This window comes from Cupressus sempervirens, chromosome 11 (genome assembly GCF_028749045.1).
Source record: "Cupressus sempervirens isolate cs-2001-9-10 chromosome 11, ASM2874904v1, whole genome shotgun sequence".
In the NCBI taxonomy this organism is placed as follows: Eukaryota; Viridiplantae; Streptophyta; class Pinopsida; order Cupressales; family Cupressaceae; genus Cupressus; species Cupressus sempervirens.
The window spans coordinates 429,551,429-429,568,055 of NC_143128.1; the positions used below are offsets into that span (position 1 = coordinate 429,551,429).

The 16,627-nt window shown below is 34.5% G+C and overlaps 1 protein-coding gene across 1 annotated transcript in view; it reads right to left on the reverse strand.

Moving 5' to 3' along the window:
- LOC149530268 (calmodulin-binding receptor-like cytoplasmic kinase 2) overlaps positions 1-15,714 on the reverse strand; it is a 106,948-nt gene extending 91,234 nt beyond the window's left edge. Inside the window, exon 1 of the mRNA XM_089811899.1 lies at positions 15,170-15,714. Within this exon, the coding sequence (XP_089668025.1) occupies positions 15,170-15,461 (292 nt within the window). The 5' untranslated portion in view covers positions 15,462-15,714. The remainder of the gene's footprint in view (positions 1-15,169) is intronic.
- Between the last annotated feature and the right edge of the window lie 913 nt (positions 15,715-16,627).

The following is a 16,627-nucleotide window of genomic DNA, read 5'->3' on the forward strand; positions in this document are numbered from 1 at the left end:
AAACTACTTCTTGTGGCACCTTGGATAAGTACCATGATGAAAACCTGGCAACCAGGCATCATGCGTAATTCTTCCATCATCCATCTATCCCCTCTTCTCTCTTTGATCTTGACAATGTTGAGCTATCTTTTCATATTGGCTATCTTATCCATGAGATTTTCTATTGTGCTCTCTCATTCACTCATAGCCTCTATCTTGAGCTTTATTCTTATTGCTCTATCCCATTGCTATACTATCTAGTTGACCCCTTGATCTTGATCATAATAAATGAAACATGGTTCTCATAGGTCTCTTGACATGTCTACTCTTTTGGACTACATGCTTCATGCTATCTCACTTGTTGACTTCACTGCTTATCCTACATGCTATCTTGCTCATTTCTTCCATTGCTTATCCAAAACATGCTTCATATGACTATTTCACCTCTTTCCCTAGCTTGGGTACTCTTGAGGAGTCAGTCCTTGATGATCACTTTCACTTTCTTCACATTCCTTGCTTATGCATCTTTGCTTATCTATCGGCTTGTTTCTCCATCGTGTCCTATACCTTGCTAGACATTGGGAGAAAATGATGTGATCTTGCTTGAGAACTAGTGATCTCTAAATTATTCTAAAAAATCCAAAAAATCATATATGATGCTGAAAAAATCCTAAAAACTAGAAAATGTCTTGAAAAAAAGATCTTAGTGAAAACCTAGCAATAGGCACTTTGATGTATCACCAAAAAATTCAAAAATAAAAAAACTTCAAAAATACAAAAAATTGAAAAAAAGTCCTGAAAAAATCTGTCAAGTGGTGAAAACCTGGAAACAGGCGCTACTTGAAATCCTTGCACCTATGTCTATCAGTCCCAATCATCCACTTCGCTACACATTTCCTGGCTTGGAATTGTTTCTTGTCCTCATCTCGAGGGCACAACTGCTTAGCCTATTGAGGTATTCTTGTGCATTAGGGTTTCTTTGACAACTCACAAAACAGTGTTTCTCAACACTTCCCCCACTTTGACATCAAGTGTTTTTCAACACTTTTCAGATAGTTTACCTACGGTCTTCGATGTCATAATATTTCTCACTATCAGAATCAAGTCTTGAAAAAATGGCCAAGTGACTTGCACACACGCACTTTAACACTTAAACGACTGAGCTATGCTGTTCTTTATCTACTTTGTGTGTTGTCTATGATGATTTCTTTGCCAGGTGTTCCCTCCCTAATAGTCTTTCAAGGATGTCATTGACTAGAAGACTGGGGGCATGGGACATATTTTCTTGATTTCTGCTTGTGGGTATACTTTGTTTTTCTATAGTGTTGTAAGCATTTATGTTTGTCCTATCCAACATTTTGACTTACAAATGTATCATCCTTGACTGTTTTGCAAGACCACACTCAGGGTTTATCCTGGCACTTATGCCTTGATACAGGTGTAATCTTGCTAAATTAAACTTAGGGAATCTAATCATGTAGTTATCTTGACTTACATGTCTCTGATGCTTAGATTGGATTTCCACATACCTATCTAATATCGATCATATTCATATCCTCATAGTTATACTAGTGATGGTTGTATGATCTCATGATGTCCCTAATAAATGCTCAATGATGAAATTAAGAGTCTAAATGTTATGCGCTTCTTGCTAGTAAACCACTTTGCACATTAGCTTGCTTTTTAGGTTCATTTTCTAGCTTAATCTTATATTCTTGCATATGGGGAGAGCTCTCTCTTCATCTTTTTGTGGACATATCGACTAACTCCTTTCATATATTTCTTTACTTTCTTCTTGTTCATGTCTTTTCACCTTCTTAATCTTTCACTTCATCGCATTTCTATCTTATCATCACATTATATAAAGTTTTGACGTCTTAAATAATTTCAACGTCCTAGATTCATTTTCGGGATCGAAATCCAAATTCGAGTTCATCTTGATGGTCAAAATTGTCTTTTAAAATTCTACTTTCTTCTGAGCAGTTAGCTGACCTTTTGAGGTCTAATCTCCGAATCATCACTAGGGCATCTTCATTTCTTCATGTCTTCATCATTTCCATACTTCATATCTACTTCAATTCACTGTTTCATGTCTAAAATCCCTTTTCTACTCATTTCAACCTAATTTTTATGCTATATCCTTCAAGGTCTACTCTAGTCAAACTGGGGCATTTTATCAGTTTCTTATAGTCATTCTTGGGTTCTAATCATCTATCTGTCATCTTGGACATTGCTATATTCTAATTTTCTCATGTCTAGCCAGTGTTTGCATCCCCTTACCTCATTTCAATTTCGACCCCGAGGGGGCAGAAATACTCTATCACTGATTGCTACAACTATCTATTTCTTAAGAGCATTTGTTTGATCTTCTCACTTGTTCTCGATCTATCTACTTTGCTAAGTGTTAGCATTCTTCTTGAATTCTGACATCATCTTTTCCTAGTGTTTAGTACTACCACTATCAAACTATGCATTCAGGACTTGCTATCTATTTTTGCATTTCATTCTTTGAAATCAGATATCTATATCTATCACTGCCTACTTGGCTTTCTATTTTCTTTGACATAATGTGTTCCCAGATCGATCACGCATTAGTCAAAAAGGGGCAAATGTAATCACCTAAAAATGGTCATCTAGACTATTAGCCCCCTTTTCAACATTTTGGCTAAATTAATTTAATCATTTACCTAGACCAAATTGCTAATAATCAATTTATTTGATTATAACCTATAGTTTGACTATGCTATCCTAAGTTCATTATTTGATTAAAAGAACTTGTCCCCTTTTAATTAAATAAAAGACTCCATTCTTCTAACCCACTTAAAGTGCACACATAAAGTCCTTTTTCTATTTTGCAATTAAAAGAAAAGGCTTTGTGACTTTTGTCTTATATGACAAGTCAACTTATATTCTATTGGTTGACTTGTGTGTGCACATGGATCACTCCTCTTTTTGAATTCCACCGTTGATCATCCACCATCTTCATCTTGATCTCTACTGTCCATACATCTTTAAAAGGGAGAGAGCTTTCCCCCTCAATCAATCCTCATTTTGAATATTGTTATGCTGCAGGTTTTCTAACAGGTTTCTTTGGAGCTTTGTGGAGAACTTCTATTTCTTGTCTACATTCTCTCATCCATGGCATCATGGCATTCTAGCTTAGCTTAGCTTTCATTTTTACATGTAGCTTAATCTCACATAGCTTAATAATGGTATTGTAACACTCTCATCCATGCTTAGAATAGCTGCATTTTTCATATTCATTCTAGTTTAATCTTTAGTTGCATTGCATTCTTGAGGAACTCCTTGGGACATTTGCATTCTTGCATCTTGTTTTTGGAACCTCCCATTGCATGGTTTACTAGTAAGAAGAGTATCTCTAAGGCTCATCTGAGAGCCTTCTTATTCTTGAAATATACTCTCTTGCACTCCGTGGATAGGGAGCTCTAAGCCGGCATCCAAGCATTTCAAACTCATGGAATCGTTTGGATAGAAGGGTTTAGAGTGGGACACTTTCGAGTGTACAGTACTCTAGATAAGGGGGTGTTCCTAAAATTATTGGTGGAAGTCGGGTACCGACTGGAAGAACATTTCAATCACACACCCGCAATAAATAGATTGAGCTATGTTTGCAACAGTTTGAGCAGCATTGATAGAAATTTTTGTGTATCGGTTTTCTTCATTTTGAAAGAGTATCCATTTTGGCAATTTGGGAAAATATTGAGTTTAGATAAAACCAAAGAAGGTACTATAAAGCTACAAGTGCACTTAGCCCAAAATTTTGAATCAGGTATAAGAGCAGAAATAGTCGGCATTTACAGAGAGTATAAAGAACTTTCTACCCGAATTCAAAATGAATTATCATTCGGTGATTATATGGATCTTCACCTAGAGCAACAAAATAAGACTGATATGGCAAAAAGAAAGTATTTGGAATTGGTTCAGGATCTCCTTGCAAAAGATCAGCGCAAGAATGTGTATGAAGAATTTTCAACAGACAAAAATCATCTAATAAAGGGTCTTGAACAAGAAGAGATTTGCAGCCTTCTGGTGATCACGCAGAAGAGTTTACACAGGGTGCAAGTTTCTACGTTGGTGAGTGGGAGATTAGCATTGACAAACAAGTTGATGAGGTCGGTCGCACCTAAGGTAATAACAGATTGGAATATTTGTATGATGAACCATATATTTCTGATACCCATGACATGAATTTAGAGAAACAATCTAAGATGACAATGCTAGACGATGAACCGCTTCAATAGGACAATACTGAAATGCATACCATAAAAAATCAGTTGAAGGTTAGTAATGAAATGGTTGTGGCATCATTGGTACGTTATGACAGCACTCACAAGATGGTGAAAGATCTCTACAGGAAGGTTCAAAGGGGAGTGGAAGCAGATTGGCTTGTTTTTTATTTGCAAGTGATCGATACAACTTTTGAAACTATGAAATCAGATTATTTATATTTTCCGACAGGGATACATTCTTAAGGTTGCTGAAATACATGTTGATCAGCTGAATAAAGAAAGGAATGAGATTAAGAAGCTCGATAAGGAACTTAAGTATGTTCGTGAAGCATCGGTTGATACTCATTTTTCTCTTCGGGAAGCGGAAAATCAAATTCGGAGCACAAATCATTTTAGGGAACATGAGGATAAAGAGAGGCAAGAATTTATCCTAAAGGTAATTGATGAACTTGATAACATTCAGCAAACGTATGATTTGGATAGTTGCCCCAAGCGACCAAGTTCCAAAACTTTGGATCACATTCAGCTTATAGACAACCCTTTGTTTGAAGTAGATATTGTTTGGATTTCCGATAACCCACTTTTTGAGGTAGAGGAGAGAGTTCCTCTTGACTTCCGGGAAGAGGATGACCTTGACTTCAAAGATTCAGATCAAGCTACAGTTCTTAACAGCAAACTTTGGTCACAGGATTGGTGTGCTGAAGTGACTACTACTGCCCCTCTTTCGTACAGCATTTACATAGTTCTGAATTCTAACTTATATATAGGTTGGATGGATTTCTTATTTCAGCGGTTAAACAAGTCCTGGTGGAGGATTGAAGGGAGTTATGTGTTGATCATAGGGAATGCTTTTTTGGCTTCATTCTTTCTCATGACCCCTATGTATTTAGGGATTCTTCTGAGTGATGATGGCAATATTATCTTTTATGCGCCCTTGATGTTGATTTCAGTTTTTGGGCAGCTCGTGTCCTGTATCATCTATTTAGGACGGGTCGTCACCGCCTACTGGGTATACATAGCTTCTAGATACATTTTTATCTCATCATATCAACTGGTTATGCCATCAGTGTTTAGGATCCAGGTGTTAGACATATGTATCTATGGCTTGTTGAGAGTTGGGTCGTAGTTCCACTCAGTTTGAGATTGGATACGATGACATTCAGAGTTATACAACCCTCAAATGCAGTGACATTACTTGGATCCAGGGATCTGTTTGATGGATGAATTACAATTCGACACCTTGCTTCACAGTATGGCAGGACTTGTTCTCAGAGCAGGCTACAGAGCTACCTACAAATTTATATGGGATTGTGGTATTAATTTCTTGAGGACAAGTAATTTTGAGGAGGGAAGATTTGTAATGTTCCTTTTTGGGACATTAGAGGATTTTCAGATATACCCTTATAATATTATATGAGAGCTGGAGTAAAATGGAGCAATTTAATATTATAAGGGGAGGCTAAAGGTCGAGGAGGAATAAGACAAAAAGGCAGAGGGAAGTTGAAGAGTCACAGGGGAATAAGATGAAAGCCAGAGGGGAGTCGAAGAGTCTCAGTTTGTGTATTAAAAAGGGAAAGAGGCTCATTCTTGGATATGCTTGATTTATTATTTCAAATTTCAGTTTCTCTCTTGCGAGAATATTTGAAAATCTTCAGCGTTCAGCTAGTATGAGAACGTAACCCCTCATGTCGGCAGACAGTGGATGCAAAGCCATTGTCCTTGGAGACGTCACATCAAGTGTCTCGCATGTGCTTACAGGTTCTTTTCTTAAGTTTTCCAATCCGATTGTAAAGCTGTATTTAAGATTGGATTTTGAATGCTAGTTATTGTATTGCTGTTGTATAATGCAATAACGTGTTTTTGAGGAATTTTATGAGAGTTTTTACTGGTTTTATATTGTTGGTTGTAAAGCATTTTCATATGCCTGAATCCTGAATATTATTATCAAAGAATGAGTTAATATCTATTAGTAGATCTACTAGTTTATATTGTGTTATGGAATAGTTATGCCTGTGTTCAAGTCCTAAATATACTGTTAAAAAGGAAATTGATTAAAAATCTGGTTTGGGACATTTCATATTTCTACTCCCAGGATCAGATGGATAGATTTATTTAAGATCCAGGTGTTGACATGAGTTGCGCTTTGCTACTTGTGGATCATGATGAGTTGCTTCTCAACTTGAGGCTCAGTGCTATTATTTCCAAAGCGATGCAACAGATAGGTGAAGTAGTGTTTTCCATATTGACTTGCGATCCAAGGATCTTATTTACAAATAAGATGCATCCTAACATTTGGCTTCTCGGTATGGCATGTCCAGATTTCAAAATGAGCTATAGAGCAGCTTGTAGGCTGATATGGGATCTTGGTATTGGTTACAGTTTCATGATTGCTTGAGGAGAAGCGATTGCAAGGAAGAGGATTGTCATGTCCCCTTTTTGAGACATTGAAAAACTTAAATCCAAATTCATAAAATATTAAAAGTGACTTATTTGGAGCTTAATGCAAAGTACTAAAAGTCATTTCAAAATTTTAAAAGAGGATAAAAAGGTGACAAAAGGAAAAGAAGACAAAAACACAGGAATGGGAAGTTGAAGGGTCGTAAAGTTGCTTCTTAAAAGAACAAAGAGGAGCTCATTTCAGCATGCTTGGTTTTTTATTTGATTTATGTTATCTCTCGAAGAAATTTGGGAAGCTTCTAGCTTTAATTTTCTGAAACTTGAGGACTAAAAGCTTCAAGCTCCTTGGTGGATTGGACGGAAACTCAATTCATCTTCAGTAGCGGATTTGCAATGGAGTTCAGATTTGTGTTTCAGGTTCATTTTTTATTATCAAATCTGACTGTTACTTATGTATATAAGACTGGATTGCTATTGTATTATTGAATAATAAAATGCAAGAACATTTCTGAGTGTATTTTATCTGGGTAGTTTATGGGGTTTGTTGGTTAATCTGAAATCTTTTGCATGAGATTTTTTGTTTATATTTCTAAAACATATTTGAGAAAATTTGGGAAAATATCCGGTTGGGGATATTACAAATATCAAGAGCGCCCAACAAAGAGATAAACAAGTGGCGCCATAGGAGTCTATTAAAAATTAAAACCATGCTCCATAACAAAAGGGAGCTTTCAACGTTAACATCATATATAATCTATCCACACACGCACATATATATATATATATATATATATATATATATATATATATATATATGTATGTATATATAGACATATATACATACAAATATATATATGTATGTATGTGTGTATATGAATGTACATATACATATATATATATGTATGTATGTATGTATGTACGTATGCATATACATGTACGTATATATATATATGAATGCATATACATTATATATATGTATATGCCTGTATGTATATTTATATGTACATATATATACATATATGTGTCATGTATGTATATATGTAGATATACATATACATATATATATATATATAGGATTGGACGGAAACTCAATTCATCTTTAGTAGTGGATTCGCAATGGAGTTCACATTTGTGTTTCAGGCTCATTTCTGATTATCAAATCTGACTGTTACTTATGTATATAAGACTGGATTGCTATTGTATTATTGAATAATAATATGCAATAACATTTCTAAGTGTATTTTATCTAGGTAGTTTATGGGGTTTGTTGGTTAATCTGAAATCTTTTGCGTGAGATTTTTTGTTTATATTTCTAAAATATATTTGAGAAAATTTGGGAAAATATCCGGTTGGGGATATTACAAATATCGAGAGCGCCCAACAAAGAGATAAACAAGTGACACTATAGGAGTCTATTAAAAATTAAAACCATGCTCCATAACAAAAGGGAGCTTTCAACGTTAACATCATATATAATCTATCCACACACACACACACATATATATATAAATGTATATATACACATATATACATACAAATATATGTATGTATGTGCGTATATGAATGTACATATATATATGTATGTATGTATGTATGTATGTATATACATGTATGTATATATATATGAATGTATATACATTATATATATGTATATGCCCGTATGTATATTTATATGTACATATATATACATATATGTATCATGTATGTATATATGTAGATATACATATACATATACATACATATATAACTTGACATTAAGTTAAACTTAATAGCTTGGAGTATCCTCTACTTTGGAGGAATAAATAATTGATTTTTGCACCAAATCGCTAAAAATCCTTTGTGACTACTAGGAATCCGTTAAGTCCAAAACTAGCCTACCAAGATGGTGAGAAGACTAATGTGACCCCACAAGGACTAGGTACAAGAAGGGGACATGACAAGGTTCCTACCCTCAGCCTTGTTTTGGTGTTCCCCAAAACCACATCAAACTACAAGTCTAAGAAAGGAAAAGGTCAATGATATATCATGATCATAAAACTCAACATTTTACATATCCCTTGTTGCAAATCTACGCATAGTCATAGTTTAAAGAATATTATGGTTGCTATATCTTTCAAGACCTAGGTTAGATACCTTCATAGGCAAGATTCTTGCTCCTCGAGCAAATAAGTTGTAGACTTGTACTTATGTTTTGATATTTGTTTGCAACATTTGATGCCATGGATTTCTATTGCATGAGTTTTGTATATATTTGAAAATATTTGTATATTAGGTGTGCTATTTCCTAAAGCTACAGTCTGTGTTTATGGTTTATAGTTATGCAATTGATGTAAACTTGTGTATGTGCTCAAATTAGCTTCTCTTGGTGATGTTATTGTGTTTTTTAGATTTATTTAACAAAAAGTGAATCAAGTCTTGTCGAGTCCCAAGTCACGTTGGCTTTGTCAAGTCTGTGTTGTTGATGTGAGTTTTGTTCCACTAGAACATGTAGAATCAAATACTTAAAGTTTTGAAGTGAAACACCAAATATTCAATCCTCTTTTCATATAGTCAACTCTCATGCTAAGCTTGCAAAGTAAGATCATGAAATGACTTCAATTGTACACACTTACTGAATGAAATAATGTCATTTGTTTGTAATCACTTAGGGGACTTACACTATTCATTCAATGGATATCAACTCTTGCACTACTAATGATTTAGCTTCAAAATGTGCAATGAAAATATAACTTTGACTTTCTAACTTCCACTTAAACTTACTTTTACTTTTACATCCAACTATGAAGGCAAGGAATTGTGGATGACTTGGAATCTTCTAGATGCATCTTAATCAACAACTCCACCCACCAAGTGCAAACTTCTAAGGAATACTCGAATGATTTTCAAATCAATAACCCCTCTTCAAACCCATCAAATGGATACAAACTAAAGAGTGAATAGTAACTTAAGTTATTTAAATCATCAGCTTAACACACAAGGTGCTCCTACCATCAGCAAGAGGTTAGTAGCCTGGATTTATTCAAGTCAAGAAAGTAACATCCAAAATTGCTTCAATTCAAGTAAACTACAACATGAAAGAAATCTACTCCAAGCGAAACATGAAGAAGCCATGCAACACTTCGAAGCAACATTAAGTCATTCACCATTAATGCCAACAATATATTATCAATCACTTTGACAAGCATTATAGCAACAATTTGATGAAGTCTCTCCCTTAGCTAACCTACTATAATTCTACCACTAGCTCTTCTAGCTTTGAGCTCCACTAAATGTCTAAATTTCTAAGTCCTTATAAATAAGAAGCCCTAGCCTTTTATAGTTGTTCCATTATTGGAGAGCCAAGATCAATTCAAGATCAAGGGTTGAGATTCATCCCTACAAACCTTAATTAAGGTTGCCAAATTTACAACCAATTACATGAGGGCACCAAATCATGGGCCAATAAGAAAATTACAATGATTTGAATAGCCAATGAGAAAATATGACACTTGGCATGTTGGGGTTGATTATGCTTGAAATTAGAATTTTTTGATTGTAGAAGACACACCTAATTGTCACCTCATCATACTTATCTTGTAAATTTGTTTAAGAGCATGTGCTTTGAATCTTGGCTTGTAGAATGTATCTTTTAAAACTACAAATATTTCCTTGCTCAATTGTTAAAAGTTAACTTTGATGAAGAAAACATCTCTTGATGCTCAACCTTTCCAACTTTGATTAACTCTTCTAAAAGTATTAGCCTCATGGTGGCATTTTCCCTAAAGGCTCACTTTCCAAATCTTCTCCATCCTCTTGATTTTTTTTTGTCTCATGACTTGACTCGAATCAGCAAATATTAAAGTTGATAGAAGTTCTTTCAATTCTAAATTTTGATTTCTTCCACTATAATATCCCCATTTCTGAGATCGATTTTAATAATAATAGAGTTAATATAAGATCAAACAAATAAAATATAATTAGAATAGTAATAATAATTATATAAATAATTAATAATAAATAACAATTAATTGATATCAACAATTAGATAAGTTTAAGAGCATGTGCTTTGAGTCTTGGCTTGTAGAATGTATCTTTTAAAACTACAAACATTTCCTTGCTCGATAATAAAGATTTAAACTTATCAAGTAATTAATACTAATAAGATAATAAAATATAAATTTATAATAATAATCATATTTATTGAATTAAATAAATAATAATATAAGTTGTTGTTAAATATACTATAAAGAAAACTAATAATATACAATACAATATTCACAAGTTAATATTTTATAATTGTCTATTATTAATATAATAATATGATGAAGAGATATACAAATAAGTAATAATTAAACATGATTTATTATTTAAAATAATATAAGCTATAGATGTGAATACATATAATCATAATAATATACATTAGTCAACATCAAAAGACACAACCATTCAATGTTTAAGATATATAAAGGAGCGAATATCAAACACCAAGGAAGGGGAAGACACTTGAGGAATAAGCAGATAGTAGGGATTAATACACGAGGAACAGGGGTAAGCAGTGTCAACTCCAGCAGGTCAAAGACAGTGGAAATCTGAGTCATGTCGTGTGGAGGAGATAGGCAACTAAAAGTATCTACCTTATAATATACATTCCCAGTCTACGGAATGGATTGGAGTGAAGAACGAAGGATAGAGCACACAATATTTTATACTGAGTTATATCAAAATGGAGGATAAAAATAGATAGATACCTGATGGGAGGAGATCCAACTCAGCGATAGAGAAGGAGCTGGTTGTTTGCACCTATTTCATACTAATCTGGATACTAATTGAGAAGAAATATGATCGGTATATATCAAACATGCCGAGTAAGAGAATATACAGCGATTCAAAGGAGAGTTCAGTCAACCACTTTTAAAGGAAGAGAAAGTCAAGGTACGTTGTTGTCTCCAACATAACATACCATATATGGTTAGTGATTGACAGGGATGGAAGATGCTATGGAATGTATACAGCTCTACTAAGACCCCTGACACTTAGCATCCAGGTCAACCAAGTCCACACACGCAGTTGAGGATAAAAGATAAAGAACCGTTTATATTGAACAATAATGGCAGCACATCAAAATCTGAGTCAGCAGCGAGGGAAATAGAGAACAACAATAACCCAGGGTGATTAATACCAACTCAGATTACAATTCATTCGCCATACATAGAAGCATAGTTTGTTGATAGGAATATATAAATCATATCCTGCATACAAGCAGCACATACCTCCCAGACAATTGTTATTTTCCACAAAGTATCACAACATTGCAAAAAGAAGAATTATCTTACAGTGACTAATCTCGGACATCAATTGGGAAAATAGAGAATAGAGTGATATAAGTATTTCAATGGAAATAGATGTCAAGGCATGTGAGATATTAATAGTAAATATCAAAGACATAAAGTATCAACATTCAGAGCAGCAACAATTCTTTTCTAAGAACAGCATGGTATTCTGAAGGTTGGGAACCGGTGGGACTGATATGGTTAAATCAAACTATAACTAGAACTCTGCCAGGTCAACATCTAATGAACATTTCTGAGGATTTGTGAATTGAAAGAACAACATTAGACACCGAATGATATCAATGGTAAGATGAAGAACTGTAAAAGGCTGAACACAATGATTGAAAAGAGAATGTTGGCAGTGATGATATTAAGAATCAAACAATCAACTGATAAATATTGATAAAGTAATACTTCAAATATGTGACAACAATAAGTGATGATTATAAGGCCATGTTAAAAGTGATGACCCTTAATCAAATATTATGATAATTAGTGAATATCAAGAAGAGTTGTTTTAAAGTGATAAGCATCACAACAAAGACAATTAAGATTGAACAAAATAAATCTGAAGCTAATGATCATGTCGAAATAATTCAGATGTGGTATAGGATGCCATTTGAACATAATTGCGCAATTATATTGCCACATTAAACATAGCAAGGATTGTTGCACACAATTTAGTGTAAATCTTGAGGAATCAAAGTAATTATCTTGATATTTAAAGATATCCTGCAAGGGGAGATTTCAAAATCCCTTAAAGTTGGACAAGGGACATTACATCCACCTTGATCTTAAATTGGGATTGCCCTTGACTTGAACTCCTCTTCTCATTTGGAGTCTTGGAGCTAGTCTTCCTTCTTGTAGCATCTACTTGCAATCCTAGATCTCAACATCACCTTGTCTTCTAGCAATGTGTCACTGATCATCACAGATCGTGAAACGCCATCACAAGATAAATCTTTCACCCCAGCCATTAGAACAGGAAGAAAATATAGGACTGGACCAATCATAAGATAACTTCATAAGGAAAGAACGAATCGAGCTGCAAAGCTAGACATAGGATCACCATGGTGTCTAGAACATGCCATAAGTATGGCATAAGATAATGAGCCAACTGGAACAGTCGCTGCCTAAAATGCTGAAACTGGCAAAGAAAAACAGGAAGAGAAAAGAAATATTTTTGGTTGATACAAAATTGCCAACTGCCCAAGGATGCTCTTGCATCAGATTCCGACCCATCTTGGGCATTTTCTTCAAAAAAAAATTGATCACTTTTGCTAAATCTCCATCCCTCCTTGTCTTTTGTTCTTCAAACTGGCTAAGTCCACACTGATTTGGCTAAGCACCGAAAGATGTGCTTGAAAGTAAGGTCGGGAATCACTCTAGTTTGGGAAATAATGCCAAAAGAGGGTCAGATCCTGATCCTACTTGAGCAATCTCGGTCAAAACCTCAGTCATTCTAACCAAAACTTCCAGGCTTCTATTCATTTGTCCATCAAATTGGCCAAGTTTCAAACAGATTTTAAGGGCACCAAAGATTTGCTTGAAAGGTAGGGTTGGAAATAAGTCTAGTTTGGGCATAAAATTCCCAAGGAAGGTTGGAATCCGACCATTGTTGGGTATTCTCAGCTACTTCATCAAATTTTTCCAAGTCTGGAACCATTAAATCTGTCCTTATTCAACATCTTTCTTTGCCCAAATTTGCAAATTCTTGTCAACAAAGTTTGGTGGCACCAAGAGATCCTGCTGACTAGCAGGGCCAAAATTTGGGCAATGTTGGGCATTAATGCCCAAAGAGGATCGGATTCCAACCCATGTTGGGCATTAATCCCAGCCAGCAACTCAATCATTCCCACCAACACTGTTAGCCTTTCAAGTCACTTTCTGTCCAAATTTATTAAGTGTTTATTATTGTAATTTCAGCATGCTATAAAACGTCAGGAAAGCATCCATCATGTTGATGGCTTCGTTTCAGATGGTGTAAATATCAATGTATAGGAAAGCAACATATAGTTGTCAAGTCAAAATATCTCCCTCGTTATGGTCTGACGGACAGTAACCATTAGCTTATGTGCATAATTCTATGTTCCGCAAGGGCATATCCCGGTCGCTCAGCTAGCCAACTCCATCACTGCTATTTTTCCATTCAAATTAAATTTGTAGTATCTAAGAGGCACTTCTCGGCAATTACTCTCATTCGTTCTCACCTATCTCCAGTCCAACAAAGGTAACTTAAGCATAGATATGATAAGAAATATGGAACCCGAGAAGGTGATAAAATAAGTGTGTCGTACGAACCTTACGATGTATCTTCTTTATATCCTTACACTCATAAAATGTAACTGATCTTTACCAGAATCCTCTGTATATACTTCAATTAGCCTGACTACATTGATTCTTTCCCTTGTAGCTACGTTGAATTGATACAATGTGTATTTATAAAATGAGATGAGAAAAATCGTATAAGCAATGATACGCAAGACACATCCACAAAGCAAGGTACAACTGGAGGAAAAAAGAGAATTCAAACGATGCAAATTTACCCAATTTAGCCTTTCAAAACGACGCATGCGAGTAGAAAGCAATGTTATAAAGAATAAATAAATAAAAGGCTGATCGTTAGGCATGTCCTATTAGAAAAGCATAGATGCCTTTTACAAAAATTGTGAAGACACTTCGAAAGCCAACGATTCACATGGATAAGTACTCACTCATTCAGATGAAAAGGTCATTTACATCAGCCTAGAGCCATTTAGAATAAATTCGAATAAAAAGATTGGACTTTAACCATCTAGAGAGGAATCAGATCACTACGTTATTTTATCCAGGCAGCCAGACCTACACCACATATCTTCCTTGTAAGAATGAGTTCCCTTTCTAGCAACTGCTACTAAACCATAGAACATCATTAGACGGCATTCCCCTCTTCTCCTGCAAATTTGTTACCATATCTTACTTTCTAGAATTTGGGTTTCGTGGTAAAGACTTCTAATTGGACAGCTTTTGGAGTTCTGTGATATATTGCAATCTCTGTTTAAATTCCAAAGGACGGCACAAGTATGTATTCAAATTTTAAAAACCTTGGAGGAGCGCCCTTAAGGCTAAAGGCCACTTACCAGCAAAATCAAATTCTACAGTATTCAGTTCACATCTATGACCCCCACATCAAATTGCACGAATTAATCCTCCCAAATCCTAGTAGCAACGTAAAGAAAAGGAATACAAATATACCTCTAGCTGTATCGGGAGCAGAAATTGAACAGGATAGGTAAGAGAAGTCAAAGGTGCAAAAAGTGCGGCCCAGAATACCCCAATCTTCTGTGTGTGGAGATGGGCAGAAGCAGGCATTCCTGAAGGCCGATGCAAGCGCTTCACAAAACACCCATCTCTCTCTCTCTATGTACACACCACATCCTGATGTCTCAAAGTCCGGAATTTGGCATGCCCTCAGCTCATTCAAACACATGCTCATCCCACCAATTATAAGCTGCACCGCTAATATCAACCTCAATATAAGCACCATCTCGATTGCCTACATTACTACATTCATCTCAATATGTAATCTTAGAATCATGCTTCTTCACGCGATCATCCGCCTCGCAACATTCAATATGTACACATCTTGACTCGCCTGTTTGAGTGGCTCAAAATCCTTTTTTTAAAATTACACAAAGTTGTTTAACTTCCCTGTCGTTCAAAGTCTCTCTTTCTGCGATTTTGACCTTTCCTTTCTTTCTGCCTTCCATGATGCGGCGGCTTACAATGTCGCTCGTTCTACTTCTTTTTAATTTTTTTATTATTAATAAATAAGAGAAATCGAATAGTTTTTCCCATTCTAATGAGCGACTATTTTGTGGGTATAATTTAATATAGAACCGAAGACTTATAATATTTATATACCTAAAAGTTATTTTATCGAATAGCAAAGTCTGTTAATAACATTTCAGTTTATGAGATTGTGAAGACTATTATGATGTTTTTCTATGTTGTTATTCTTTTATAATTTAATTGTATGATGCTTTTTAGTTATGTTTTCTTAGGGAGTATTGTAAGTAATCATTAAATTTAAGTGTAAATCATTTAGATGTTATTATAAATTTTATATTTTAAATATTATTCTAATTTAATAGTTTCAATTATCAAAACATACAATTTTTCTCTTCTCAAAATCTTTTATTCTCTTGCATCTTCTACTATTATAACAAAGATGATATAATGTAAATCTTTATTGAGTTGTGAGAATATTATTTTTCTACATATCTATGTTTCTAGAAAGACATTATTTTATGATCATAAATGTAGATAAATGTATCAAGTTAACTATGTCATCTCTCTCTAATATCATTTGTTGCATAGGCTTGTAAAAGTTATATATAACAAAAGTCTTTATTTCTTTTTTTATTATTAAGATGATCCATTCAAGTCTTATTACTTCATTCAAGACTCATTGATCACAACCTTACATCACTTATTTGCCTCCATCTACTCCAAGTTTTTTAGATATCTTATGAGATAGGCCATAGAAGTAGCTTTCTTATGAAATGAATCGACTTCATCTAGAAGAATCCAATAGGAAAATGAAGTTTTTAGTTTTAAAATATGGATTCCCTATATTTTTGTTCATTCAAGTAATGAGTGATTTGTTGTCATTTTTAGTAACCCACATTCTAGCAAAAGTACCAAGGGTAT